General features: G+C 38.6%; 1 protein-coding gene across 4 annotated transcripts in view; it reads left to right on the plus strand.

Moving 5' to 3' along the window:
- Positions 1-27,559, plus strand: part of FNIP2 (folliculin interacting protein 2) — a 132,279-nt gene that overhangs the window by 48,032 nt on the left and 56,688 nt on the right. For all 4 annotated transcript variants that reach the window (XM_072773783.1, XM_072773785.1, XM_072773782.1 and 1 more), the window contains exons 2-5: positions 19,524-19,650; positions 22,863-22,994; positions 25,581-25,681; positions 25,788-25,859. In XM_072773783.1, the coding sequence (XP_072629884.1) occupies positions 19,524-19,650; positions 22,863-22,994; positions 25,581-25,681; positions 25,788-25,859 (432 nt within the window). The remainder of the gene's footprint in view (positions 1-19,523; positions 19,651-22,862; positions 22,995-25,580; positions 25,682-25,787; positions 25,860-27,559) is intronic.

Here is a 27,559-nt window from a genome sequence, read left to right on the forward strand (position 1 = left end):
AAAATGATCTTTAGAGAGTACTCCTATCATGAACTTTAAAACCTAGTGCTCAAAAAATAAAAAATAAAATAAATAAAATAAAACCTAGTGCTCATTACTGAAAGTTCCTATATTTTAAAAGTTCCCTTGACAATCGAAAAGTTTTTCCCTTTTAAGTAGCCTTAGTTTTTAGAGCAGCTTTAGGTTCATATCAAATCTGGCAGCAAGTACAGAGAGTGGTCTGCCCCACACATCACATGTGCACAGCCTCCCCTACTATCAATATCCTAAATCAGAGTGGAACATTTGTGACAGTTGATGAACCTACACAGTGACATCATTATTACTCTAAACCATAGCTTACATTAAGGTCCACTCTTGGTGTTGTACATCCTCTAGGTTTTGACAAACGTAAAATGACATGTACCCATCATTATTGTATCAGTACAGATTAGTTCCAGTGCCCTAAGAATCCACTGGGCTCTGCCTTTTTGTCTCTCCCTAACCCCTGGCAACCACTTATCTTTTTACTGTCTCCATAGTTTTGCCTTTTCTCCAATGTCATTTGGTTGGAATCCTACAGTATGTGGCCTTTTTAGATTGGCTTCTTTGACTTAGTAATATGGACTAAAGCTTCCTCCATTTTCATGGCTCAATAGCTTGTTTCTCTTTACCACTGAACAGTATTCCGCTGAATGTAGCACAATTTCTTTATCCATTCACCTACTGAAGGACATATTGGTTGCTTCCAAGTTTTGGCAATTATGATTAAAGCTGCTTTGAACATCTCTGTGTGCATTTTTGTGTGGACATAGGTTTTACTGCTTTGGGTAAATATCAAGGGATGTGATCGCTGCATCATAAGGTAAAAGTTTGTTTAGTTTCATAAGAAACCACTATACTTCTAAAGTGGTTGTACCATTTTTTATTCCCACCGGCAGTGAATGATGGTTCATGTCATTCCCCATGCTTGTCAGTATTTGGTTTTGCCAGTATTCTGGATTTTAGTCATTTTAATAGGAGTGTAGTGGTATCTCACTGTTGTCTTAATTTGTATTTCTCTAATGACATGATGTAGAGCGTCAATGATAGGTTTATCTGCCATCTATATATATTTTTATTGTGGGGTGTCTGTTCAAGTCTTTTTCTATTTTTTAATTGGGTTCATTTTCCTGTTGAGTTTTATGAGTTATTTGTATATTTTGGATAACGGGCCTCTATCAAATATGTCTTTTGCAAATATTTTCTCCTGATCTGTGGCTTATCCTCTAGTTTTCTTGTTTTGTCCTTCACAGTTGAGAAGTTTTAAATTGTAATAAAGTCCAGGTTACCAATGATTTCTTTGATGATATGTGGTTTGGTTGTTATCACCATGCCTGAGGTCATCTAGGTTTTTCTCCTATGTTATCTTGTAGGAGTTTTATAGTTTTCCATTTTGCATTTAGGTCTGTGATTCAATTTGAATTAAATTTTTGTGAAGGATTTAAGGTCTATGTCAAGATTCATTTATTTATTTATTTTTGCATGAGGTTGTCCTTTTGTTCCAGTACCATTTGTTGAAAGGCTGTCTTTTCTCCATTGTATTGTCTGTGCCTTTTTTCAGTCAAAGATCCGTTGACTGTATTTGTGTGAATCTGTTTCTGGGCTCTCTATTCTATTCTATTGATCTATTTGTTCTTTCATCAATACCATCATGTATTGGTTACTGTAATTTTATAGTAAGTCTTGAAGTTGGGTAGTTTTAGTCTTTCAACTTTGCTCTTGTCCTTCAGTTTTGTGTTGGCTATTCTGGATACTTTGCCTCCACATATAAAGTTTAGAACAAATTTATTAATATCCGCAAAATAACTTGCTGGAATTTTGACTGGGAATGTATTGAACCTGTAGATCAAGTTGGGAAGAACTGGCATCTTGAGTCTTGCTATTCATGACCATGAAATATCTCTCCATTTCTTCAGTTCTTTGATTTCTTTTATCAGAGTTTTGTAGTTTGTCTCATGTAAATATTATACGTATTTTGTTAGATTTCTACGTAGGAATTTCTTTTTGGGGGGAAATACGCTAATATAAATGGTATTGTGCTTTTAGTTTTAAATTCCACTTATGGGGCAGCCTGGGTGGTTCAGCGGTTTAGCGCCACCTTCAGCCCAGGATCTGATCCTGGAGACCTAGGATCGAATCCCACATCGGGCTCCCTGCATGGAGCTTGCTTCTCCCTCTGCCTGTGTCTCTGCTGCTCTCTCTCTCTCTCTGTGTGTCTCTCATTAATGGATGGATAAAATCTTTAAAAAAAATAAATCCCACTTATTAATTGCTGGTATATGAAATTATTTATTTATTTATTTTGAAATATTTAAAAAATATTTTAACAGGTATATTTTCCAGAGCATGACTGCTGCCAAACTACCTACTTTACCCTTTTATTTTTCTTTTCTTTTCTTTTTCTTTTTTTTTTTTTAAGTTTTATTTATTTAAGTAATCTCTGTACCCAGCATGGGGCTTGAACTCACAACCCTGAGATCGAGAATCACGTGCTCTTCCAACAGAGCCAGTCAGGCACCCTCTCCCCTTTCCTTTTAAATTCCTCTGTCTTTTTCTTTTATATTGCTACTAAATTTATTTTAAGATTTTTCTTAAATTTTTTCTGATTATCAAAATGATAAAATTTTATTACAAAACATTTGGAAGATGCAAGCAAATATAAAATTAAATTCAAATTGTTCATAATGCTATCACAAATTTTACTACTAATATTTTTATTTTCTTAGAGTCTTTTTAAGATGTTTTGAGAGAAAGAGCAAGCAAGTGGGTGGAGGGGGCAGAGTGAGAGGGAGAGAATCTCAAGCAGACTCCTTGCTGGGTGTGACCCCAATAGATCATGACCTGAGCTGAAATCAAGAGTCAGAAGCTTAACCAACTGAGCCACCCAGGTTCCCCCTTGTAGTCCTTTTTCAGTACATGGATATAAGCTGTATTATGTGTTAACTGAATCATGTTGTATATATATCAAGTTATATAATCTGCTTTTTTACTCAGTTTAACATTTTCCCTATGTTATTAAAATGTTTTTGAGAACAAATTTTAATGACTTCATAGTATGTTCTTAAATGGTCGGCTTCAAAAACTTAGAGTATATTCTGCTAGTGGATGTTTAGGTTTTCAGTTTTTGACTGCTAAATGCATAGAAAGAAACCATTTTTGTTCACATTTCTGACAATCTCCTTGGAAGATAATTTTCTTTATAGGAAATTTAAGGGAGACCCATTTCCCTTACCCTGTGGAATTTGAAAATTAAGAGATAGAAACTGGTCAGATAGAAACCAAAATATCTACGTTTGGAAAATGAGTAGTATGTGTAACAACAAGGAGCTGCCTAATAACCTCAAAGTTGTACCTGTTCACACATCTTATTGTAAGTAGCCTAGGACACACACAGGTCTTGAACATAGGAGCTTACCCCTATAAACTTGATGTTGAGTAGTTGAGGATCAGATTAGGTTGTGTGTGCTCTGCAGGCAGATAGACACCAAAGAATAAAGGAATTTTTGTCAATCAGAAATCATTCTTCTTCCCCTGGGAAGGAGCCAGGTGGGGGTGAAGACAGTCAGGAGTGTTGGAAGAATTGGGATTTTTGCCTCTCCTTTGAAACCTGAGGCAAAGGTAAGGTGATCTCCCCTCCCCTGTAACCCCAACATCTTTTGTAGGCTAAATCACCTCTTAAAGGATATGAATGCGAGGGTTTTTTCTTAGTATTTTATTTAGATTTTTAAAATTTATTTGACAGAAAGCACAAGCTGGGGTGGGGAGCAGCAGGCAGAGGGAGAGGGAGAGCAGGCTCCCCATTGAACAGGGAGTCCAATGTGGGGCTCAATCCCAGGATCTTGGGATCATGACTTGAGCCAAAGGCAGACATTTGACTGACCCACCCAGGTGCCCCTTGTCTTAACATTTTAAAAATCATGTCTGTATGTTATTAGAGATAATACGTTCACTTGGTTCAACAGCAACAACAAAATATATATATATATATTTGAAATATATTATTCCCACCTCTTTATTTTTCCCCATGCTCTAGGTAATCAGTTTCACTAGTTCTTTACACATCATTAAAAAGCCCATTTAGCATTTTCTTTTCTTTTGTTTTTTATTCCAGCATTCTCCCTTTTCCTGATTGCTCCAATTTGGTCTTCTTTGCTGAGTCCTCTTTTTCTCCCTAATGTCCCTGTGCTTGAAGGCTCAGTCCTTGGACCCACAGTCACTTCCCTAGTGATCTCATTCAGCCTTTGGCTTTAAATACCATCTGTATGCCAACAACTCCCACATTTGTAATTCCAGACCAGACTTTTTCCCCTGACCTCCAGATTTCTATATCCAACAACTTGCCCCACCTGCAGCCTTCTTCATCTTGATGGTCTTGTTATGGAACTAGTCTTTTTTTTTTTCTTCCTTACACACTGTATCTAATCCATAGCAACTCCAACTGGCTCTACATCAAATGCTACCCAAAATCTGGCTACTTCTTACCACCTCCACTACTACAGTGTAGTCTATGCTGTAGTCTATGCCAGCATCGTCTCTGCACTGCCCCCAATTTAACCATTTATTTTTTCATCATAAGTGTACTCTTTAATACCTATCCCCTATTTCCCCCATCCCCCTTCCTACCTTCCCTTTGGTAATCATCATTTTGTTCTCTAGAGTTAGCAGTCTGTTTCTTGGTTTCTCTCTCTCTTTTTTTTCTTTCTCATTTGTTTTGTTAAATTTCTTTTTTTTTTTTTAAGATTTTATTTATTTATTCATGAGAGACACAGAGAGAGAGGCAGAGACACAGGCAGAGGGAGAAGCAGGCTCCATGCAGGGAGCCTAATGTGGGACTCGATCCCGGGACTCCAGGATCACACCCTGGGCTGCAGGCGGCGCTAAACCGCTGTGCCACCGGGGCTGCCCTGTTTCTTAAATTTCAAATATGAGTGAGATCATATGATATTTGTCTTTCTCTGACTGACTTATTTCAGTTAGCATTATACTCTCTAGCTATGTTGTTACAAATGGCAAGATTTCATTGTTTTTTTTATGGTTGAATAATATTCAGTTATATATATACACACCACATCTTCTTTATCCTTTCATTTGTCAGTGGACACTTTGGCTGCTTCCATAGTTTGACTATTGTAAATAATGCTGTTATAAACATAGGGGTGTATGTATCCCTTTGGATTTGTTTTTTGTGTAATTTTGGGATAAATACCCAGTAATGCAATTGCTGGATCATAGGGTAGTTCTATTTTTAATTTTTTGAAGAACCTCAAAGGGATTGCATTTTCATTTTCTTATGAATTATTTCAACCATACAGAAAATGCAGAACATATTATAATAACCATATGGTATTCACAACCCAGTTTTCTTAAATCTTTTTTTTTTTAAGATTTTATGTATTTATTTGAGAAAGAGAGAGAGGAAGCATGAGGAGGAAGAGGGGCAGAGGGAAAATCAGGCTCCCCACTGAGCAAGGAGCCCAATGTGGGGCTTGATCCCAGGACCCTAGGATCATGACCTGAATCAAAGGCAGATGCTTAACTGACTGAACCATCCAGATGCCCTCCAGTTTTCTTAAATCTTAACATTTTCCAGTTCTGCTTCACATATATAATTAAAAACAAAAGATCTAAAATGCTAGGGGAATACATGTTGCTTACTGCATAGTCCTTAATGGGCCCCGTCTTCTCCCTCTCTCTCTCTTCCAGAGGTAACCACATTCGGAATATTTGCCTCTCCGTATTATTAGTTTACTGGCCATGATATATTGATAAATAATACTGGATCACACATATTTAACATTATAGAACAAATATCATACCATACATATTATTTTGAAATTTTTTTATACAATTGTATGTTTTTGAGATTTATTCATATTCATATAATTCTAGTTTAGTAATTCTAAGTTAAGTATAGTATGCTACTATATTGATTAGTTTATTGATGAAAAATTAAATTTAAAAAATTTTTTGCTATTATATTCATGAGAGACACAGAGACAGAGACATAGGCAGAGGGAGAAGCAGGCTCCCCATGGGAAGCCTGATGCAAGACTTGATCCCAGGACCCCAGGATCATGACCTGAGCCAAAGGCAGATGCTCAACCACTGAGCCACCCAGATGCCCATAATTCTTACTATTATAAATAATTTTGCAGTGAATAGTATCACATTTATGTTTTTCTGCATATCTGCATGGATTTCCATTGGGTAGAATGGAATTATTAGGTTTTAGGATATATGAATCTTTGGGTTTGGTAGATAATCTCTCTCTTTAGTAGATATTTAAGCGGTTGCCTCAACTCCTTTCTCAACAGTAGTGCACGAATGTTCCCACTGCTCATCATCTTTGGGTGAGGTGGGAGTGGGAGTTGTACAGAAAATTTATCTTGTTTTCTTTTGAAACAGTTTTGTGGAGATGTAATTCATATACCACACAATCCACCCATCTAAAGTGTGTGTGTATTTCAGTACATTTTAGTGTCAGTACATTTTAGTGTATTCACAGAATTGTGCAGATGTCACCACAGTCCACTTCAGAACATTTTCATTACCCCTAGAAGACACTCAACACAAACTTTAACTGTCATTCCACAAATTTCCAATCTCCCTACCTCCAGCTCTAGTCAGCTACTAATTTATTGTTTCTGTACATTTGCCTATTCTGTACATTTTTCTATAAATGGGATCACACAATATATGATTCTTTGTGATTGACTTCTTTCATTTACCATGCTTTCAGGGTTCACCCATGTTCTACATGTATTAGTACATTATTCCTTTTTATTGCCAAATAAAATTCTATTGTATGGATGTGCCACGTTTTATTTATCCAGTGATGTACATGTGGTCCCCCACCACCACCTTTTGGCTATCATGAATAATGCTGCATAAATATTCCTGTACATGTTTTTGTGTAGACTCTTTTTTGGACAAAGAAATTACACTTTGGATGGCAGGAACAATAGGCGGAGGTCACAGATGTCTACCTGGTGCAGGTGGGTGAGAAAGCAGCAGGAGCTTTTTCTGCAGCCTCTTGGCTGCCATTGCTCAGAGCTTCCCCACTGTCTTCACTGTCATGTGACAGGCATGACAGTGTGTACGCTTCCTAACATTGGCTTCAGCCCCTCCCTGCAAGGGCCCATGGCCACTCACTTGCCTTTTTTGTGCATTAATAAATGTTCTGGCCTCTAACAGCATTTTACCTCAACTACCGACTCCCAGACCACTGGTCTCTCTCTCTCTCTCGCTCTCGCTCTCTCGCTCTCTCTGTCTCTCGCTCTCTCTGAAACAGCGATCCAGTGTTGCCTTTTGAAAGGCTTGTCTTCCCCACTCAATGGAGAGAGCATTTTCAGGCAAATTTATCAACTATCTGGGCCATAAATTTAAAAACCAAGCTTTGGCAGTGCTTGCTGGACAAGTTGTTGCCCTTCTTTTGCCTGCTTAATCACCATGCCTCTGCATGGCCTGAGTGGACTAGAAGATGTAGAAATTTATTTTAGAAATAATGGAAGGAAAAAACGACTTCTGATAAACTAATCTTGCTCTTTACCTGGGAAAACGGGATGTTCTTGTGAGTTTTGCTTTAAGGGTGAGAACTATTCTTCCTTTTTCTACTTTTAAAAATTCAATTTATATAAAGTAAAATTGTTTATATTTCTTTTGTGTAGAAGTAAGCAAATACAAATATGTATCCTTCCTTCTTACAGAAAAGGTAGCATGCTATACACAAGAATCTGCTCTTTGCTATTTGGACTTTCAGTATAATCTGGAGATCTTACAAATCTTGCTCTTTTTTTTTTTTTTTAAGATTTTATTTATTTATTCATGAGAGACACAGAGAGACAGAGACTTAGGCAGAGGGAGAAGTAGGCTCCTTGCAGGCTCCTCTCAGGGAGCTGGATACAGGACTTGATCCCAAGACCCTGAGATCAGGACCTAAGCCAAAGGCAGATTGCTTAACCAACTGAGCCACTGGTACCCAAGCTACTAATTTTTGGTGAACTTTTTAGAAAGCTTTGATAACGGTGGTTTATTTATTTATTTATTTTGGTTTTTACATAGTTTGTGGTCATTCATACCATATATGCAATTCTGTGTTCTGCCTTTTAGACTTAACATTATATATCATCAGTATTCTTATTTTTCAAATGTAACATGTTTTTTATATCTCAGAAGGAAATGCAGAGGGATGTCCTGGAATGTAGAGAATGTTATCCTGACTTGTTTGCTACTGATATTAAGTATACAGTATACTTAGAATATATAGATAGTATAGCAGAATTGGAAGAGCAATTGTCACTTATTGGTTATAACTTTTTAAGAGTCTCCTAATTTCTGTATCAAACATGTAATACAAGCTCTCACAGGACATTTGTGAAGGTTAGCTCAAGTAAAGTAAATTCTGTAAAGCATTTGGCAAACTCTAAAATGTTAGGCAGTTGTTAGTGTGTGTGTGCTGTGTGTTTCTGATCAGTCTTCCCCTTCCTGTTTGCAAACATCAGACTTCTGACAGTGGTATCTCTAGGCTCTGTGAGATGATGCAGTAAAAAAAAAAAAAAAAAAAAAAAGGCAGTTATTTAATACGGTAGAAAGCAATTTGATACAGTACTAGAACAGTAATAAACTCAAAGGGCATAAATAGGTTTCATAAATGAAAAGAGAGGTTACATTTTCAGGGAGAAACTTGTCCTGTCCTTGGCAGAGTCAGAGGATAAAGAAGGGCAGGAAAATGTGGTATATGAATGCTGACAAGAAAGCTCAATAAATGTCATTGTCGAAGGCCAAACTACATATTTGAATCTAAATGCCTTGAATTCATTAAGGTGGTTTCCCTGTAGGAGTTCACCCACTGCCTCATGCTTCAGCTACCAAGAAGCTTTTTAAAGCAAACAGTAATTAAGGTTGTTTGTCTTAAGGCAATAATAGAATATGTGATGGGTTAAAAAAGGGGAGGGGAGGTTCTTATTGTATCCCTCAGTTTTATAATTTGTTTTTAATTTTTTGAGAGATACTATAGTCATATGGTTAAATATTCAAAAGGTACAGTCTTAGTACTTACAGCACACTTGCTGTGTGCCTGGCTCTGCATTAATCCACACACACTTATGAGGTAGGTGTTACTATCCCCATTTTGCAAATGAGATACAATGAGGTTAGGTAACTTCCCAAAGTCATGTAACTAGAAAGAGACAGATAAGGACTTATACCCAGGCTGTTTGGCTCCCGAGTCTACACTCTATGCTGTTTTGATAGATGTATGTTAATAGTTCTGGGGGTGCCTGGGTGGCTCAGTCAGTTGAACGTAAGACTCTTGGTTTTGGCTCAGGGCATGATCCTCAGGGTCGTGGGATCAAGCCCTGCATCTGGCTCTGTGCTGAGTGGGGAGTCTGCTGGAGATTCTCTCCCTCTGCCCCTCCCTCTGTACCCCAACCCCATGCTCTTTGTCTAAAAATAGATGAATAAATCCTTAGAAAACATAGTTCTAGACACAACCAGTTTTATAATTCATTATGTATCTTTCTAGAGATAGTCTATGCATGTATAATAAAATCCAGAGTTTTTTCTCCATTTTTCTTTTAAAAAATACATATGGTAGCATTCTGTGCACAATATTTTGTACTTCTACCTGTTAAAATGATGTCTTGGCTTATGATATAATTACAGAAGGATCTTTCTTATTTGTTGTTTTTATCTGCATCGTAAAAGGAATGGACCATAATATAACAATCTCATGTTGACAGTTTCTAGTCCTTTGCCATTCCAAACAATGCTTCAGTGAAAACCTTTAGGTACATAATCATTTTGAACCCATGGAAACTGATCTGTAGGATTAATTCCTACAAGTGGAATTGCTGGGTCAAAGAGTACGTGAGTATGTGTGTGTGTGTTTTTTCTTTTTTCTTTCCCCCTTATTTTGATTCTTGCCTCTACCCCTTGGCCTGACCCTACAGTGCGGCTGTGACCACTCCTCCACATGCTCACCTATACCCATTTATTTTCTTTTTTTAAAAAGATTTTATTTATTTATTCATGAGAAACACAGAAAGTCAGAGACATAGTTAGAGGGAGAAGCATGTTTCCTGTGGGGTGCCTGATGCGGGACTCGATCCCAGGACCATGGGATCATGACCTGAACCAAAGGCAGATGCTCAATGACTGAGCCACCCAGGTGCCCCTATTCCTATTTATTTTAATGCTAATATTTTATAACCGAAGATAGGTATAGTTTCTCTTGATTTTGGCTTTGTGATTTTGCAAACAAAGAAAACCTTATGGAGAGAACCATGCTTTTGACCTTTGGAACCCTCTAGGAAAATAGAGTTATTACCTTATCTGTGTACAATTTAAATGATCTGGGATTAATATACAAGTCAATGTCTTAAATATTTATCTGTTATTAGTATATAATTCCCTTGGGTGAATGAGGGATGTGGGAAAATCTTACTTTCAGGAGAAGATATGACATCATGTTTTTTGCAAGTTAGCAGAGCCATTATGCATTTCAGTAATCCTGAAATACAGTAATGAATGTCTGCTGTTTTGGTTGTGCTGACAAGAGTATGGAAGAATTAGCTCAGTGAATATTGAATTAAAGCATGCATGAAGATGAACAACAAAGCTTTTTTTTTTTTTTTTTTTTTTGTAATCTCTGCACCTACTCTGGGACTCAAACTCATGATCCTGAGATCAAGAGTCACATACTCTTCTGACTGAGCCAGTCAGGCATGCCCTGCCCCTTACTTTTTTTTTTTTTTAAGTACAGGTAGCTTCTAGTTTAAAGATGTTAGAACATGTAGTGCTCTTCTATGAATTAAAGGAACGATTTTGGAAAATATGAGCCATATTTAGAAATGCTGTGAGTTTTTAAAGAGACAAAGGGAAAACCTATTAATAATAACAACAAAATCTGGCAAAGCTAGCCAGGGGTAGCTTGTACAGATCCTAGTTGGTACAGTGGCATTGTCACCTGCCCCCTCAGTGTCCCTTTTGCCCCAAAAGAACTTGTACTTCTGGAGATTTTGTTAGCATCTTTTGGAAGTTCAATTGATTAAAGATGTATTTATATTAAAGAAGCATAGAGTGTAGAGTATATCTAGAAGGATTAAGGGATGCTGTGCTGTAATGTGGATTAATTCATTAAGATTGCTTTCTCTTAGTGCCTGGCTAGGGTCATCTAGTCTAGATTACACTGTATATACTTTATAGATGATTTGGAATGAGACCTTGAGGGGTGATTTTAGCCTCAACCCATCATTTTTATAGAGGAAGGAACACTGCACTACGGGATGAAGGAGTGTGACTGGGATTAGACAATAGATCCTGCCTGGAACTCAGGCATTCTGATGCCCAGTGCAGTGCTCTGTGGTTTTGTCAGTGCCGTGCTGGCCCTGGGGTGGTAGGGGGTCAGGGATGGTGTCATGAAGATCACATGTGAACTTTACCTAACATGAGCCTGAACTCAGGAAAAAAGGAAGGAATTCTCCTTTTCTCAAACTCTGTACTTCCTAGTGCATGGTACATAGTACCCAAGTCTCAGTCTGTGTTGTGACTCATAGTGCTTTGCTTTTGCTGTGCAAACACATTATATAAAGACTTATGTGGTTTTAGCTTGTGACCCTTGCAATCATTTATAGTATTATTACAGTGGGAGGGAGAAACAAGTTCTGAGTTACAACCTACTTATAAACTTTGATGGTCCTCTTTTTAAGGGATTGGTTATATTTGGGTTAATGTTGGTGAACTTAATGTTACTTATTCCAGTCTTTTGACCTTCCCTAAGACATAGTAAGCATTACAATGGTCAACAGTCTTTTATCCTACAATTCTAAAATCCCTGAAAAGACTTTTGGAAATAACCTGAACTATTGTGAGGCTATGCATAGTTTCTGTCTAATAATCCACTCAGCATAAATATTCATAGCTTGGCCTGCTGTAATATTAATTTGTTTGGTTTTGGGTTTTGGTTATACCTAGACCCTGGAGGAGTATCGTATAATATGTGGTATGAACTTCTTTCTAAAATATGAAAAATTCCAAATTCTTAAACATCTGGCCCCAAAGATCTCAGTGAAGAGACTGTAGGTCTGAACTTACCTTTTACTTAGGTTTTGCAGGTTTAAGAGTACTTTCATACTCAGTGTCTGTTTTTCCTAACAATCTTGTGAGACAGAAAAGGCAGATAGATACACTTTGGGAAAGCTGAGCCCTGGAGAAGTGCTTTCCTGAAGTCACCTGGATTGAAAGTGGCAGGGCTAGAGTTAAAAGCTCTGTTTATTCTGGTAAATACCAGTTCATGTCCCAGGCATCACATCCTCTGTGACTTTCATCCATCCCTCACCCTTACGACGTGGACTTGACCTCTTCATCCTTTAAGTTCTATAAGCCATGTGGACATTAATCTTGGTATCTGTGACAGTGTAGGTTATTTAAGTGTTGTATGTTAGTCTTCCCATATCAGATTGTAAGTCTTTTGAGGTAGGAACTGGATCTAGTTAATTTCTATTTTTGGTATCTTTCATGGTACCTGGGTCAAGCCAGGTCCTAAAAGTGTGTGGAAGGAGTGAATACAGGAGTGTGCTCTGAGGCTCCTGTTACTTACAGTGCTCTTTCCATACTATGCTGCTGATTATAGGGATTATTATTTCATTCTACACAGTTCTTCTCCAAAGGGAGTAAAGATTTACGTCACCTACTTTATTAAAGACAAAATTGCCCCAATAGCCAGTAGAAATTTTGTTTGGTGAAATAACAGTGGGACACATTGATTTGGAATCATGTTTAAATTATATCTTTAGGCTAGCGTCATGTATTGAAGCTTCTGATGAGAGTTAGAATCTTTAAGTACCTTTTTACTATACTCTCAACCACAGAACGGCAGTTCAGTGGTGAATTTTTACATAGTGCCTCTGAAACTAAACTTGGCAAGTTGTGTGGCAAAGACTGTTTCAGTATAAAATAGGAACATCAACTAATTTGCAAATTACTTTTCCTGTTTGCTCTCTTCCTGAGAGTACTAACTCAGACAAAAAAAAAAAAGATTCCAAATTTGTTACTGTCATCTATTTACATAATTTTTTTTCTTAAAATAAATAGCTTGTTACTGAGTGGGAGATAATGTACATTTGTGCTGACAGGGTGAACTCTGATTGCCATCTGAAATACAATTTTTTTCTTTTTCTCCATCCCTAGTCTTTCCTTATTTTTAGGTAAGAGTCATTAGGTCTTCCTCACTATTTGTGAACAAACCTTTTGAGAGGGTTTCTGTTTGTTTTAAGAAACTTTTTTTTGAGGGGAACCTGGATGGCTCAATCGGTTAATCATTAGCATCTGCCTTCTGGTCAGTTCATGATCCCTGAGCACTGGGATCAAGTCCCTGCTAAGCAGGGAGCCTGCTTCTCCCTTTCCCTTTGCCCCAACCCCTTGCTCAGGCGCATGCACGAGCCTTCTCTCTGAAAATAAATAAAATCTTTAAATGAAAAACAACATTTTTTGAGAAAGGAGAGGCGCAGTGAGAGTTGGTAGAAAAAAGAACATAAAATAGGATTTAAGAGGGCAGCCAGGTGGCTCAGTGGTTTAGCACTGCCTTCGGCCCAGGGTGTGATCCTGGAGATCCTGGATGGAGTCTCACATCAGACTCCCTGCATGGAGCCTGCTTCTCCCTCTGCCTGTGTCTCTGCCTCTCTCTGTCTCTCATGAATAAATAAATAAAATCTTTTTTAAAAAGTAGGATTTAAGAGTAAAATATCATCATAAATATAGTAAGTTTCATCAAAGCGGGAATTGTGATTTGTTCACTGCTGTATCCCAGCTCTTGGAAGGATGCTTGGCACACAATAGGTGTGTAGGGAGCTACTTGTGAAATGGATAGTATTGCCATTTTCTGTTGTAATTGTTATTGTTGGCTTTAATTCTACTTTTTGTTATTGTTTTAATTCTACTTTTTCTTGGACCATTGAAAGTTCCCTATCATACCTGACTAAACATTCACATTCTTGGGTCACAAGACTGCCCTGTAAACTCTTCTTGTGAACTTGTTTTTGAGTATATAGGGTTATTTCCTTGTGTGAGAGCAAAGAGGAAAAGCATTTCTGAAGTATTCATTTTTCACAGATCATGTGTCACGTGAGCATACTCAAGCCCACTTCTAGCCTGACTCTCATAAAGTGCAAAGGACCAATTAAACACCAGCACTAGAACTGGTCTTGGAGGACATTGCAAGTCCTGCAACTACTTCTCTTGTCCTTACAGCCATGACTCCTTGAAACCCTGGGTATACAAATCACTACCACCATTCTGTTTGCTCTGAAAATGGTTTTCTCCAACAGCTTTAGTTCTCTTAAAGCACAGGTCGATCACATTCTTCCTAACTTCTTCAGTTCAAATATTGCTGCTTCTGGGATTTTTTTTTCCTTTTTTTCCTTTTATGGCCTTTTTTTCCCCCTCTTGCTTTCTATATTCTTTCTATATTCTTTCATGCCCTTTTATTTTCATGTAGTTTCCTATATAATTGTGTCTTCCAGAGTTTAAATTCCTTCAGAATAAGGATTTATCCAGTTCTTATTTATTGTATCCCCCGAGTGCCAGCCTTCTTTGGGTTTCCTTGGCTTGTAGCAACATAACTCCACAATCTGTCACCACCTTCCTTCTGTCTGTGTCCAGATTTCCCTCCTCTTACGAGGACACTAGTCATTGGATCAAGCTCATCCTAATCTAGTATGATTTCATCTTAACTTGATTACATCTGCAAAGACTCTGTTTCCAAGCAAGGTCATATTCACAGGTACCGGGGATTAGGAATTGAGGGGAATTGGGGGACACAACCCACAACACGTGGTTATATATTTTTTAAAGAGATTCTACTTTTTGTACTTAACTCATTTTGAACTGCTGCCTGTCACCTTTCAGGTAAGTAATTTAGACTTTGGTCACTTTCTTCCTGCTCTTGATGAGTAGTTCCAGAAATAAGATCTAGTTTCAGTTCCAGGCAGATTTTAGCATCATGGAATCTTAAAACTGAAAAGGGCCCATCCAAGTCCTTTTGTTTCAATTTTACAGTGAGAAAAGGTAGATAGCCATGGCCATAGCGTAGAAAATCATCCCGGGGCCAGTGTTCTGTCCTTGTTTCCAACCAAAGCAAAGAAATGAGGTAGTTCTGATTAGAATAAATGTCTTTCAAACAGGTATCTCAAGGCAAAAGCCCAAAGCTTATTTTTTCATACCTGTTTGAGTCATGCAGAGTTGCCCTCAGTAAAATACCAGGAACCATGGTTGGTGCTCATAGAAGCCCCACAATAACTTGGTTGAATGTTGAAGGGAATGCGGACACACAGAAGATACACGTGGCATGTGATTATGACTAACCGAAGCCCTGTTTATGGAGAACCGTAGGGGAAAGAGCTGACGGTGCCCTGGGAGATTTCCATGGATTATCTCCTTTAATCTTCACACCAGGCCCCACAAGTGCTGCTTGAGGAGATGTGATCAAGGCTGTCACACTGGTGGAGGCAGAGCTGAGGTTTGATTCCAGGCCTGTTTTATTCTGAAGCACTCAGTTAATCTCCTTTGTCCTGCCCATATTTTCTTTATCAAATTACTCAACTGTAATTTCCTCTGCTAATATTAGTGATGACAGCTGACAAGATTTTAATTAGGTATTAAATAAGACAATATTCATTCAGAAGGGGAGTGGGGTTTGCCTTATATTTTATAAAACATAGCTTTTAAAGGTATTTGGGTCAAAAAATTAGACAATCTAACATATATACTTTCCCTTTTCATATCTTTTATTTCCATTCTTTTAAAATTGAGAAATAGCATGAAACATTGAATAAGGTGATATGATCATTATTAAATCTCAGCTGCTCTAGTCAGGCTGTCCTCAGTTTGATATTTGAGTCATGGTTACTCCTCAAAAATAAGGAGTGAACGAGTTGCTTAATAAATTAAAAAGCTATCTTGGCAAAGTGTATTTGGGCAAAAGAGATTGAACAAGAAAAAAAGACAATAAAATCCTCTTTGCTTTCTCACTTTTGATAACATTAGCCTATGTACTAGGTATTAATAATTTGAGAGGCTATTTTTTTTGAAGATTTTTTTTTAAGTACTCTATATACCCCAGTGTAGGGCTTGAATTTACGACCCCAAGATCAAGATTTGCATACACTACTGACTGAGCTAGCCAGGTTCCCCACAGTCATTATTAATGACTTTGTATAATTTTAAAATGCAGTGGTTTGGGGCACAATCATCAGGACTTTTTGGTTGTAAGTGATAAAAAACTAACTCCAGGATAGTGCTCTCAGGAGCAGGTGGCTTTGATACCCAATGGAATCTTTCTCATTCCATTGCTCACCTCTACTTTCTTCCACATTGGCTTCATTTTCAGAGATAAGTTCTCATAATGGCAAAAAAAAAAAAAAAGAAGAAGCACCATCAACTCCAGGGTTATAACTTGCCAGCTGAGCAGCTGAGTTTGGGGACTGGCTTTCACAGCCTAGCTGGGAATAATGTCATGTGTGATTGGCCGGGCATGGATCATGGACTACCTCTGGACAGAGAGTAGGGAGAAAATTATTTCCAAGATAAACTTGTCATGTTGTTATCAAAATCAGGAGGAGGGGATGCTAGGCATGGTCCCTTAGAACATAGGTTGCTATAAGATGGTACAACCTGAACTTTATTTTTATTTTTGGTGCTGGGGTTTAAGAAAACTAATCTCCTACCTTGAAAGAATATGTTCAATATTAACTACCACTGCCTGAAAGAGGAAAGAGCCAATAATGCACAGTTTGTGGTTGGGCTACCAGACACTGTATCAGTTTTTTTAAAAAAATTGTACCATTGGGATGCCTGGGTGGCTCAGTGGTTGAGTGTCTGCCTTCAGCCCAGGGCGTGATCCCAAGGTCCTGGGATTGACTCCCGCATCAGGCTCCCCTGCCTGCAGGGAGCCTGCTTCTCCCTCGGCCTGTGTCTCTGCCTCTCTCTGTATCTCTCATGAATAAATAGATAAAATCTTTGAAAAAAAAAAATACTCCCATTGTGCCGATGAAGAAAGGGAATCCAGATGTGTCTGACTGCACTGTAGTCAACTATCTTAATTTTACAGTTTGCTTTTGTTAGTCTACTTACCTTCTCTCTGTCATCTGTACCTTGGGAGCTCCTCCTCCCCCAGCTTTCTCGAAGCAGGTAGCACTCCCTTTGCCTCTGGCACCATTGCATCTCACCACTAAGTCTTACCAGTTCTGCCCCCTGAACATACCTCCAGTGTCTGTTTTCTTTCCTCTACCTCCGTAGCTGTCCCTCTAACCTTCCTGACGAAGGGCCTCAACTCTGATAGTAAATTATGTCTGGCTGCCTTGCTTCCAATCTTGATGATCTCCACCCCCGTTTTGCTTGGAGGAGCCAGGTTGAATTTTTTTAAAGTATAGACCTGAACTTATTATCAGCCTTTGTTCCTCTTGACTTCTCATTGCACTTAGGGTGTGATCTTGGCTCCTGCCTTTTTCCCTGCCTGCTTCGTGAACTCTGCTTCTCTGGCTTTTTTTTTTTTTCCCTTTCTCTTTTACGTCAGTGTTATGTCTTTCCATGTCCTTCCCTCCTATCTTGTTTTCATTCTCATTCTTTATTTCTTGAACTCTTCTTCAAGTCCTGTTTAAATGTCATTCTTTAAATCCTCTGCTTTTTGTTTTTTATTAAAGTGAGCTGTACACTCATCATGGGGCTTGATCTCAAGCCCCCAAGATCAAGAGTCACATGTTCTACCAACTAAGCCAGCCAGATGCCTGCTTCACTTCCTTTAAAAAAAAAAAAAAAAATTTATTCATGAGAGACACAGAGAGAGAGACGCAGAGACACAGGCAGAAGGAGAAGCAGGCTCCATGCAGGGAGTCTGATGTGGGACTTGATCCCGGGTCCTGGGATCATGACCTGAACCGAAGGCAGGGGCTCAACCATTGAGCCACCCAGGCGTCCCTCACTTCCCTGAATCCTTAGGGATTTCCCTGCTCCTTAGATCTGAAAATATGAGACTCCTTTACTTTTTCTTTTTGTACTATGATAATATGTCGTTACACATATCGTTATTATTAGTCCAGTGTTTCCCACTAAACCACATTCTCCATGAGGGCAAGGATCAGTCTGTTTAGTTAACTGCTGAATATTTAGCATCTGGACCACAGTGTCTGAATCATAGTAGGCACTCAAATATGTGTGGAGTGAATTAACAGGCTAATAACTAAAGATATCCAAAGCAGTGCATTTTATATTTATTTATTCATTTTTAAAGCTTTTTAAAAGTAGGCAGTGGGCCCGTCATGGGGCTTGACTGCATGACCCAGAGATCAGGAGTCACACGCTGTACCAACTGAGCTAGCCACACACCCCAAAGCAGTGCATTTTAAATGATTACCCTTCTTAGAGTTCTTGCATTCTCATTTCATCTATTACTCAAGAACAAACCTATGTTTAGAGCAGTTTTATCCCAGCAACTTTTGGTTTGCTCAGGAATGCTAAAGGACAAAAAATTAGTCGAGTAAATTTAAAGTTCTAATTGACTCTAGTAAGCAATTCATGAATGGGGCAGCTCTGAAGAGTTGTACAGGATGGATGGTTTTTACAGGAAGGAGGATGGAGCAAGGAGTTAATAGGAAAAAAAGAAAGGATTGTTTCAGACTAGGTCATTTTCCCTTAGGGGGAAGGATAAGGGTCTTAATCATGCAAATTACCTCATCTTCTCTTAGGCTTGGAGAAGGCCCATGTGACAGATTACCTCATGTTGGTTAGAAAATTCCTGACTGGTTAAGACCATTTCTGTGGGAGGTTAAAACTAGGGTTTTAGGTATTAGTCCTGGTTTGACGACATGCTTAAGAGACACCATTTTGGGCTTGTGGTTTTCTTTTTAAGGAATAAACCATGCTTCCTTTATTGTTGTTGTTGTTAGCAATTCAGATTCTGTACAGTGATATACTTGGTTTTCAAAACTTCTGTATCAGAGCCAGCTATAATAGAGGAAAATTCTAAATTTTAGGATATGTGATTTCACTCAATTTTACCTGAGCCTGGGTGGGTGGGAGAGGAAGAGAGCAGGCCCCACTAACTTGCTCCAAATCATTCCCTGACCAATTACACAGAAGTTTGAACACTCCTATACATCAGGTGTGCCATCCTCAGAATTAGGCATCCAGATTTAGCTTTCTCTACACTTCCTTGTGATTTTTGGTTGCTATCTTTGTCCAAAGCTGCTTTGGAAAGAGATGCTTTCTCCCCAGTGATTTATTATTTATAGCCATCTTCCCAGCCTTTGTCGTGGACATTTGGCAATATTTGTATGGCCCATATGAGCCCTCAGATGAGGCTTTTTGCCCCTGGGTGTGAAGGGGTCATTAGCTCTGCACACTTGTGACCTTCTGATGCACATAGGTACATTGGCTGGGAAACTTAGCTCTCCATGATCATTTCAAGTGTTGTGGATAATATAGCTTCTTTCCTCCTTTTTAATCCACAGTTGGTCATGTTCGGAGTTTGACCTGAATGAGATCCGCCTGATTGTTTACCAGGACTGTGAAAGGAGAGGCAGACAAGTCTTGTTTGATTCTAAAGCCGTTCACAAGATTGAAGAGGTGGCAACTCAGGTACGAAATGCAGATTTACTTTCATCTTTTATATTTGTGATGTTAACCATATCTCTGAGCAATTGTTTATTAATTCATAATCTTTGCTTTGGGCTTTATTGTACGGTATCATTAATGGTTCAGAAGAAACATAAACAAGGCTCTCCACCACCCTGCGCTACTACATTTGTATTCTTATTAATATACACAGGTGAAACTGTTAGCAAGGAATCATGACCGATGCTCACAGTGTATTGAAAATATTACTAGGGGGAAATTTGCTGGTAAGTTGCAATTCAGTAGATTTGGATGCCAAACATGTGTAATAGGAAAACTGAGAACTCTGAAATGTTAGCCTAAAGGGAAGTTAATAGCTCATTCTGTCCAGTATTTCTCATAGATAGTAAGAGGTATTACATTGCACTGGGTTAAACAAAATTAAATAGCTTTCCTTACTATAGGGCTTCAGTATGCTAACTACACTTTCATCTTCAAAAGGGAGTGCTTCCCAAACCCCTCTGTCAAATGAAGCTTTATTTATTTCCTTTGTTAGTGGAAAGCAGGTTAATGGTGGTGATGTCCTGGGGTGGGGCATGTGGGGGGAATCTGAGATGGGTAAAGTGAGGATATAGCAGCCCTTGATCCCTTAAAGCCAGAACAGGAAAGGTAAGGTCGTGTGTCCGGGTGAGGAGTAGAATCCGGTCCTCCCTGAGTCTTCTGGATGTCAGCTCAGGGTACTTCTAAGGTGTTGCCTTTGGACTTTTCATTCTTCTCATGTTTAATACTTTGCTATCTATACTGCCCGAATTCTGGCAGCTCATTGAATGTGTAGCTAAGTAAATGAATAGTTTATATCATGGTCTTTGTTTCATCAGGGCCGAGGGCCTGTTTTCCTGCTTTTGATAAAGATCATTTTTTCAGGAAGGAAGTATTTGGTTAAAGGCAGTTTAGCGGGGTAGATTCCATAATGCTTTAAAGTGGAAGTTGGCCAGGTAGCTAATCATTACAGTAGTTGTTGGGCTTGTTAGGTTAGGAGGGGAGTGGGGTAGGGAAGGGATCTCTCAGGTGATTCACCTGTAGGCTTTAATAAGTAGATTTGTATCAAAGTTTAGGTGAGCCAGCACTTGACCCTTTGGTGGACAGGACGTGGTTTCCCCTCGATTGCCCACATCATTTCCTGTTTCCCTGAAGGCCTTGCACAGATAGTTTAGTTGGAACACCCACACACCATCACTAGGGCTCCTAATGGTGGTAACGGATGGAGGGAAAAAAATCTCCCTGGTTTTCAAAAGGAACTGGAATTTTGGTATATCAGAGCAGTGATAATGCTGGAGTCTGGAAGTACTCATTTAATTGAAAAGGCAAAAAAAAAAAAAAAAAAAAAAAAAAGAAAGAAAGAAAAGGCAGCTGAGTCCAGAGAGGTTTGTAACTTGCCCAAGGCTAAAAAAAAAAAAAAAAAAAAAGACGGTGCTCTACTCACCATACCAGGTACTATCTCCAATTATAGATTGTTCAGTGTGTTGTACCCCAGCCAGAAGGCCTAGCAGTCTGTGAGGCAGGTGTAGACTTAGTGTCACCTTAGGCTCTCTGAAGAACTGTGTTTCTGGTTTAAGTGGTATTAAGTAACAGCTAGATCTGAAGAGGGTGTTGAAGGAGTGGAGTGCCCTGGGAACAGCCCAGTACAACTTTGGATGCTGATGGCTGCTAGAGTGGCTGGTATGGACCAGCACAGTTTGTGTGTTTGGTACATTCTTCTTTTTTTTTTTTTTTTTAAAGATTTTATTTATTCATGACAGGGGGGGGGGGGCAGGCAGAGGGAGAAGCAGAGAGAGAGAGAGAGAGAGAAAGAGGCAGGCAGAGAGAGAAGCAGTCTCCGTGTAGGAGCCTGACATGGGACTCGATCTTGGGGCTCCAGGATCACACCCCGGGCTGAAGGCAGTGCTAAATGCTGGGCCACTGGGGCTGCCCTTTTCCTTACATTCTTTCCCCATTTTCAGCCCCCCACTCCCTTGGCAAACACAAAACATCATGAGTTTGTATCAAGCACATGACTGCAGGCATTTGCATTAGACCACCAGTGTGACTGTCACATTGGAGATTAGATAAGCTGCAGTTGCATTCATGTTTTTCCAAGCAAATGCTGCACACAAAAAAGCAAGTAAGACTTGGACAGAACAGAAACAACTTATCAGAGATGGCACAGGATGCTTCTGTAGGGAGTAGTATATTTTGTTGTAGGAGGAAGGGAAAAAATAATGAAGGTGTATCTTTATACCTTTATGTCACAAAATTAACAGTGAACCCTATTTATGAATATATAGTAGATAATCTTTTATTACCCCTAACCTTTAAGGATCACTTTTCCATCACATGATGTAAAATTCATAGGAGCTCCTATTTCAGAGTTTTGGTTCATCTTTCACAAACTCGACCTCATGATTTTCTCTCCTGTTACCTTTAAAGGAGTGCTACAAGGGGTGTGTCATTAAAAATACTAACCCACAAAAAAAAATAAAAATAAAAAAAAATAAAAATAAAAATACTAACCCACACTCTCCAGATTAGTCATTTTGCTTTCTTACTTAGTTCCATTTGCCTGGTAAAATTTTAAATTTGAAGCATTGTCTTTCTCCATATCAATTTTATAGATGATGACTCTCCGCAGTATTAACAGATCCTCTAATAACCCGATCAGAGTTATTAGAGGATCAGATCCTCTAATAACTGATCAGATCTCACTGATGATTTCAAGATATGAATTGAAATATAAATAACAGTTGAATTGCTTAAGGTGAATAGTCATACTACATAACTCCCTTCTTATGTCCAGTTATCTTTCTTCAGTGTGCCTCCCTCCCAGATATTATATAGACTCTCAGGAGCTACATTTTTGTCCTCATCAAGAAGGAGAAAAAAGCTTCTGGTTTTCTGTGCAATTTAGGTATGATGTAACAGTGGTTTAAAAAAGAAATTCCCAGGGCACTTGGGTGGCTCAGTCTATTAAGTATCTGCCTCTTGCTCAGGTCTTGATCCCAGAGTCCTGGGACTGAGTCCCCGATCTGGCTCCCTGCTTAGGTTGGAGCCTGCTTCTTCTCCCTGTGTGCTCTCTCCTTCTGTGCTGTCTCTCAAATAAATAAAATCTTTAAAAAAAAAACAAAAATTCCCAGTGAAGAGCGTGCAGAGGAAGCCTGATACACTTAGCAATATCTTATCTTGCCTCTCTGTCACCCCAGAAAACAGAGGATGTCCCTATTAAACTGTCAGCCAAGTGCTGTCAGGGCAGTGGCGGCGGCAGCAGCGTCTCTTCCCATAGTTCTTCCGGGGGATCTCTACAACATGCTAAGGAGCAGCTCCCAAAGTACCAGGTAAAACCATCCTTGTCGTGTACGACACTCCCTGGGGCCGAAGTCACTATAATTTCTCCGCAGGGCAGAGTACCTGCTTGAGGCTTTTACTCCAGGAACATAAACATAAGTATACAAAAGTATACAAAAATGTGCTCTTAAATGTTTCATGTCAGTGCTGTTTGCACACTTTGGCTTTTGTCTCAATAAAAACTATGATTGAGTCAAGGTGACCCAGTATAATACATACTGAATGAGGAAGAAATAGTGTGAATGAGGTTAAACCCTTTTGTTTTGCTTCCTTTGTTACCAGAACCTATTTAAAAAGCATGGATTTTCCAGTTTTGTTATAAGAATTGTAAGGATTCTGGGAATGTATATGGGCATCTTAAAAAAAAAATAACATTTGCCAGTAGGAGGAAGAGAATCTTCTTTAGGAGAAGAAAGAAAGGGATATAGTGTGAGTGTGAGGGATACAGAGCTGGTGGCGTGTGTGTGTGTGTGTGTGTGTGTGTAAAACAGTAGAGGATAGAGATTAGGGTTATTGAAAAACACTGGCTAACTAGACATAAGGGAAGAAATGTTTCATAAATACCAAAGAGCAAGAGGGTGTAAACTGATGGAGAATGTATCGTGGTTTTTTTTGTTTTTTTTTTTTTTTTGACTCATGGAATTTTCCATGTTGCTAGAACAGCAAAGCCAGGTAAATTGCCAGCAGCCACTGGTCTATGAAACTTTGTTAATTTTGTGTTCAGGATTTGTGCCATGAGCTTGCCTTTATTTCACAGTACTCCTGGATCTCAAGGCAGTATGTGATTAAAAAAGTATACAGTGAAGTTTTCAGCTAGTTGAGAATTACAATTGGCATGTAGACCTTGTACCCCAAGAAAAGATTATAAAATGGAGGTGGTGGGTGGAGGTTATTAATAAAAAATGTGAAAGACAGTTGGTTTCTGTCTGCATGTAGTGAGAAGAGGTTGGCGTGAGCTATAACCAGAGGAGCCTAGTTAAACAAGGCTGAAAGATTTATTTTCTTTTTCCTCCTCTGCAAACATGTGTAAGTAGGTGTGTATATGCGTTAGTGTGTGCATGTACTAGTGTGTATACGCGTGTATGTTTGTGGATTTGGAGTTTAAAGATTGAAAAGATAATGTTAAGAACAATGCCCATGTTTTTGCTTGGGTGGAAAGCATACTAGCAGAGAATCTGGGGCCGAATGGGCTGGGTCACAGAGAAATAGTTGTTTTTTCTTGGTCAGGCTGTGCTGGGGTGCCTGTGGCATACTAGCTTGGTTGACATTCATATTTATCATGTTCATCAGTGTGTCATGAGCATTTAGAATAGGTGGCTCGAACCTTATATCCAAATGCATTCATTCACATAACAATATATTATTATATATTATATATAAAACATGTTATAGGGATCCCTGGGTGGCTTAGCGGTTTGGCGCCTTCCTTTGGCCCAGGGCGTGATCCTGGAGTCCCAGGATCGAGTCCCGCGTCGGGCTCCTGGCATGGAGCCTGCTTCTCCCTCTGTATGTGTCTCTGCCTCTCTCTCTCTCTCTCAATGTCTATCATGAATAAATAAATAAATCTTAAAAAAAAAACATGTTATATTACCACACCTGTGCAGTGATAATGTATTATTACGATATGTGAATGAATGCATTTGGATGTAGGATTCTAGAATTCAGGGAGTGGTCTGAGTTTAGAGATAAAAATTTGGGAGGTATTCCTGTGTAAAGAATAACCAAAATCCTAAGAGTGGTTCAGAATGCAGACGGTGAGGAGGAGTGCCCTCTGAGGAACAACCTTGTTCAAGGGATGGTCATAGAAGAGATTCAGAAAGGAGGGTAAATAAGAACATCAACTATGGTAAAAGATGTTTAAGAAGGTAAACTGGAAAGTGCATTGGATTTGACAGGATGGTAGAGGCCATCACTAGAACAATTTGAGGAGATGATCCTGCAGTAGGTTAGCAAATGAGACTTGGGAAAGTTGGAGGTAGCTCAGGCCACCCTTTTAGATGACAAAAGGGACAAGAAAAACTGGTCAGAAGCTAGAAGGGTCAAATATTTTTGAGATATTTATTGGTAAAACTTGTGAGGTGTCAGACCATCTGTTACTTTTTGGACCCTCACAAAATCCTCCCTGTGCCAATTGGCATCTTTACTCAACACTGTTGATTATTTAGGTGAATAATCCTGAATTGTGTTTCTTTTCAGGATGTATTTTTGGTACCAAGAGAAGAGTTAGCCTGTTTTTAGTTTTCACAACTTAGTCTCTTTCTCTAGAGTTGATAAATGGAGAAAATGAAAAACCTTCGTTTTTCATAACAAAACTAAAAATGACCCCTACTGAGACACTGGGATCCTGTACAAAGATATTGTGCATAAAGATGAAATCATGAACATAAGTAATAATTTTGGGGAAAAACAGGCAATCACTATTGATTAAGACTGTAAAATGACGAGTTTCTGCTTTGAGAAAGAGTTATAGTTACCCACGACACTAAAGACAGGCCCATAGGTTAATTTTCTGTTGCACTGCACATCATGTTGCACCACATATTAACTTTGATTTTGGTTTCTTTCATGTGTGGTAGTACACAAGACCAGCTTCCGATGTCAACATGCTAGGGGAAATGATGTTTGGCTCGGTTGCAATGAGTTATAAGGGCTCTACCTTAAAGATACACTATATACGGTAAGTTTGGGCTTCTTTTTCTACTAGTTCTGAGAAATGGAATGGTGATACTGGCTTTTTACTTCAAAAATACATTTCTCCTTTTTTTTTTTTTTTTCCCTTCCAGTTCTCCTCCACAACTGATGATTAGTAAGGTGTTCTCTGCTAGAATGGGCAGCTTCTGTGGGAGTACAAATAAGTAAGCCTGGGATTTTATACCTGTCTTTCCCCCTCTACCCTATTTTTTAAAGTGGCTGTTTCTGGATAGAGTAGTTCTTCAAGGGCTATAAGTTCTTTTGAAATGAAAAGTGGGAAGAGTCCACATTAACAAAGGGATTTTAAAAGTGGCTATCTTCCTGTACATGATAAGTATGAAAAGGCCTTTTGACTTTATCAGGTGGCCTTAAATACAAATAAATGACTATTTCCCAACATTATTTTATCTTTAAAAAAAGACAAACTTGTTGCTTGCTTACTTTGTCAATTTATTTCTAAAGGAATGAGATGCATAGGGAGTTTCTCCAGGCTGCTAGGCATATGTATGGCAGGATGGGTCATGTGTGCTCACCATCTATTCAGCTGACAGTATAGCCTCCGTGATTGGTTGGGATTGGGCCATGCACTATTCTGATCTTTACTCCCAAGTTTTTTTCCTTCTCTAATTTTATACTTCTTTGTTGACTAAGAATACTGGTGTGTCTAACTTAATTCTCATTCTGCTACATTTGTTCGTATATTTTGAATTTTTCAAGCAGAAATATTTCATATGCTTCATTTTTGAGTAAACCAAACATTTGTTATACTTTGATAAGTTTGAAGGAAGTTTGTTATAAATTAAAGGGGTATTCTTAGGGGTCAAATGAAGGCTGTTCTTTTTTTATAATCCTGGGAAATTAAAAATATTTTCCTTTGTTGATTTGGGTACCACTAAGTAAGTCTGCGTACTCTTCAACAACATAATGAATTTAACTTGTTTGAGCATTTAACATTGGGCTGGCATGACTTAAGGTAGTATGGGAATTGATGTTTTTTCTTTTCTTTTTAAATATTTTACTTGCTTATTCATGAGACACACACAGATAGAGAGGCAGAGACATAGGCAGAGAGAGAGAAGCAGACTCCATGCAGGGAGCCCGATGTGGGACTCGATCCTGGAACTCCAGGATCACACCTTGGGCTGAAGGCAGACACTCAACTGCTGAGCCACCCAGGCGTCCCCTGATATTTTTTTCCTTGTGAGATATTCTTTTTCAGACTCTTTGATTATTATACTTATTCCCTATAATAGAATATCGAGCTCAGATTTAAATTAAAATTATTTTGGCCATCTTATGCCGTATTATCCTCAAAGTCTTGATATTTATTTCACTGACTAATAAATCAGGTAAATTGTTAAAATCTGCTTCTCTCACATTTGTGTTTATGAGTAATTCTAACTTTTTAGATGTGAAGTCAATTTCTTATAGGAATCGTAATTCTGTTATATCTTCCTCCTGAAAAAAGTTACCAAATTGCTTATAGATGTTAACTAAGAGTTAAAATGAATTTCATTTTGAAAGTTTACAGTGGGATTACCCTTGAAATTAATGGCAACATCTTGGGTATCAGTTACTAAAGCACAATTTGGGAATGAAAAGCAGTATCCCAGCCGTTAATCACCAAAGCAAAATTTGTAGGTGTCTCATTATATAACGTGAAACTGTTAGGGAAGCATTGTTTAGTTTTATAGGTTGGGCTGCCTCCAAAAAGTTTTTCTTGTTGGACTGCCTCCAAAAAGTTTTTCTTGTCTTTTCTGCCAACAAATTCCCCTAAAGTTTGATTTCCTTTGCTAGATGTGAAACTTTATTCATTTATAAAGACAAGTCTGGGTAACTGGTTAGATGTCTATGTTTTGAGAGT

This window comes from Canis lupus, chromosome 13 (genome assembly GCF_048164855.1).
Source record: "Canis lupus baileyi chromosome 13, mCanLup2.hap1, whole genome shotgun sequence".
In the NCBI taxonomy this organism is placed as follows: domain Eukaryota; kingdom Metazoa; phylum Chordata; class Mammalia; order Carnivora; family Canidae; genus Canis; species Canis lupus.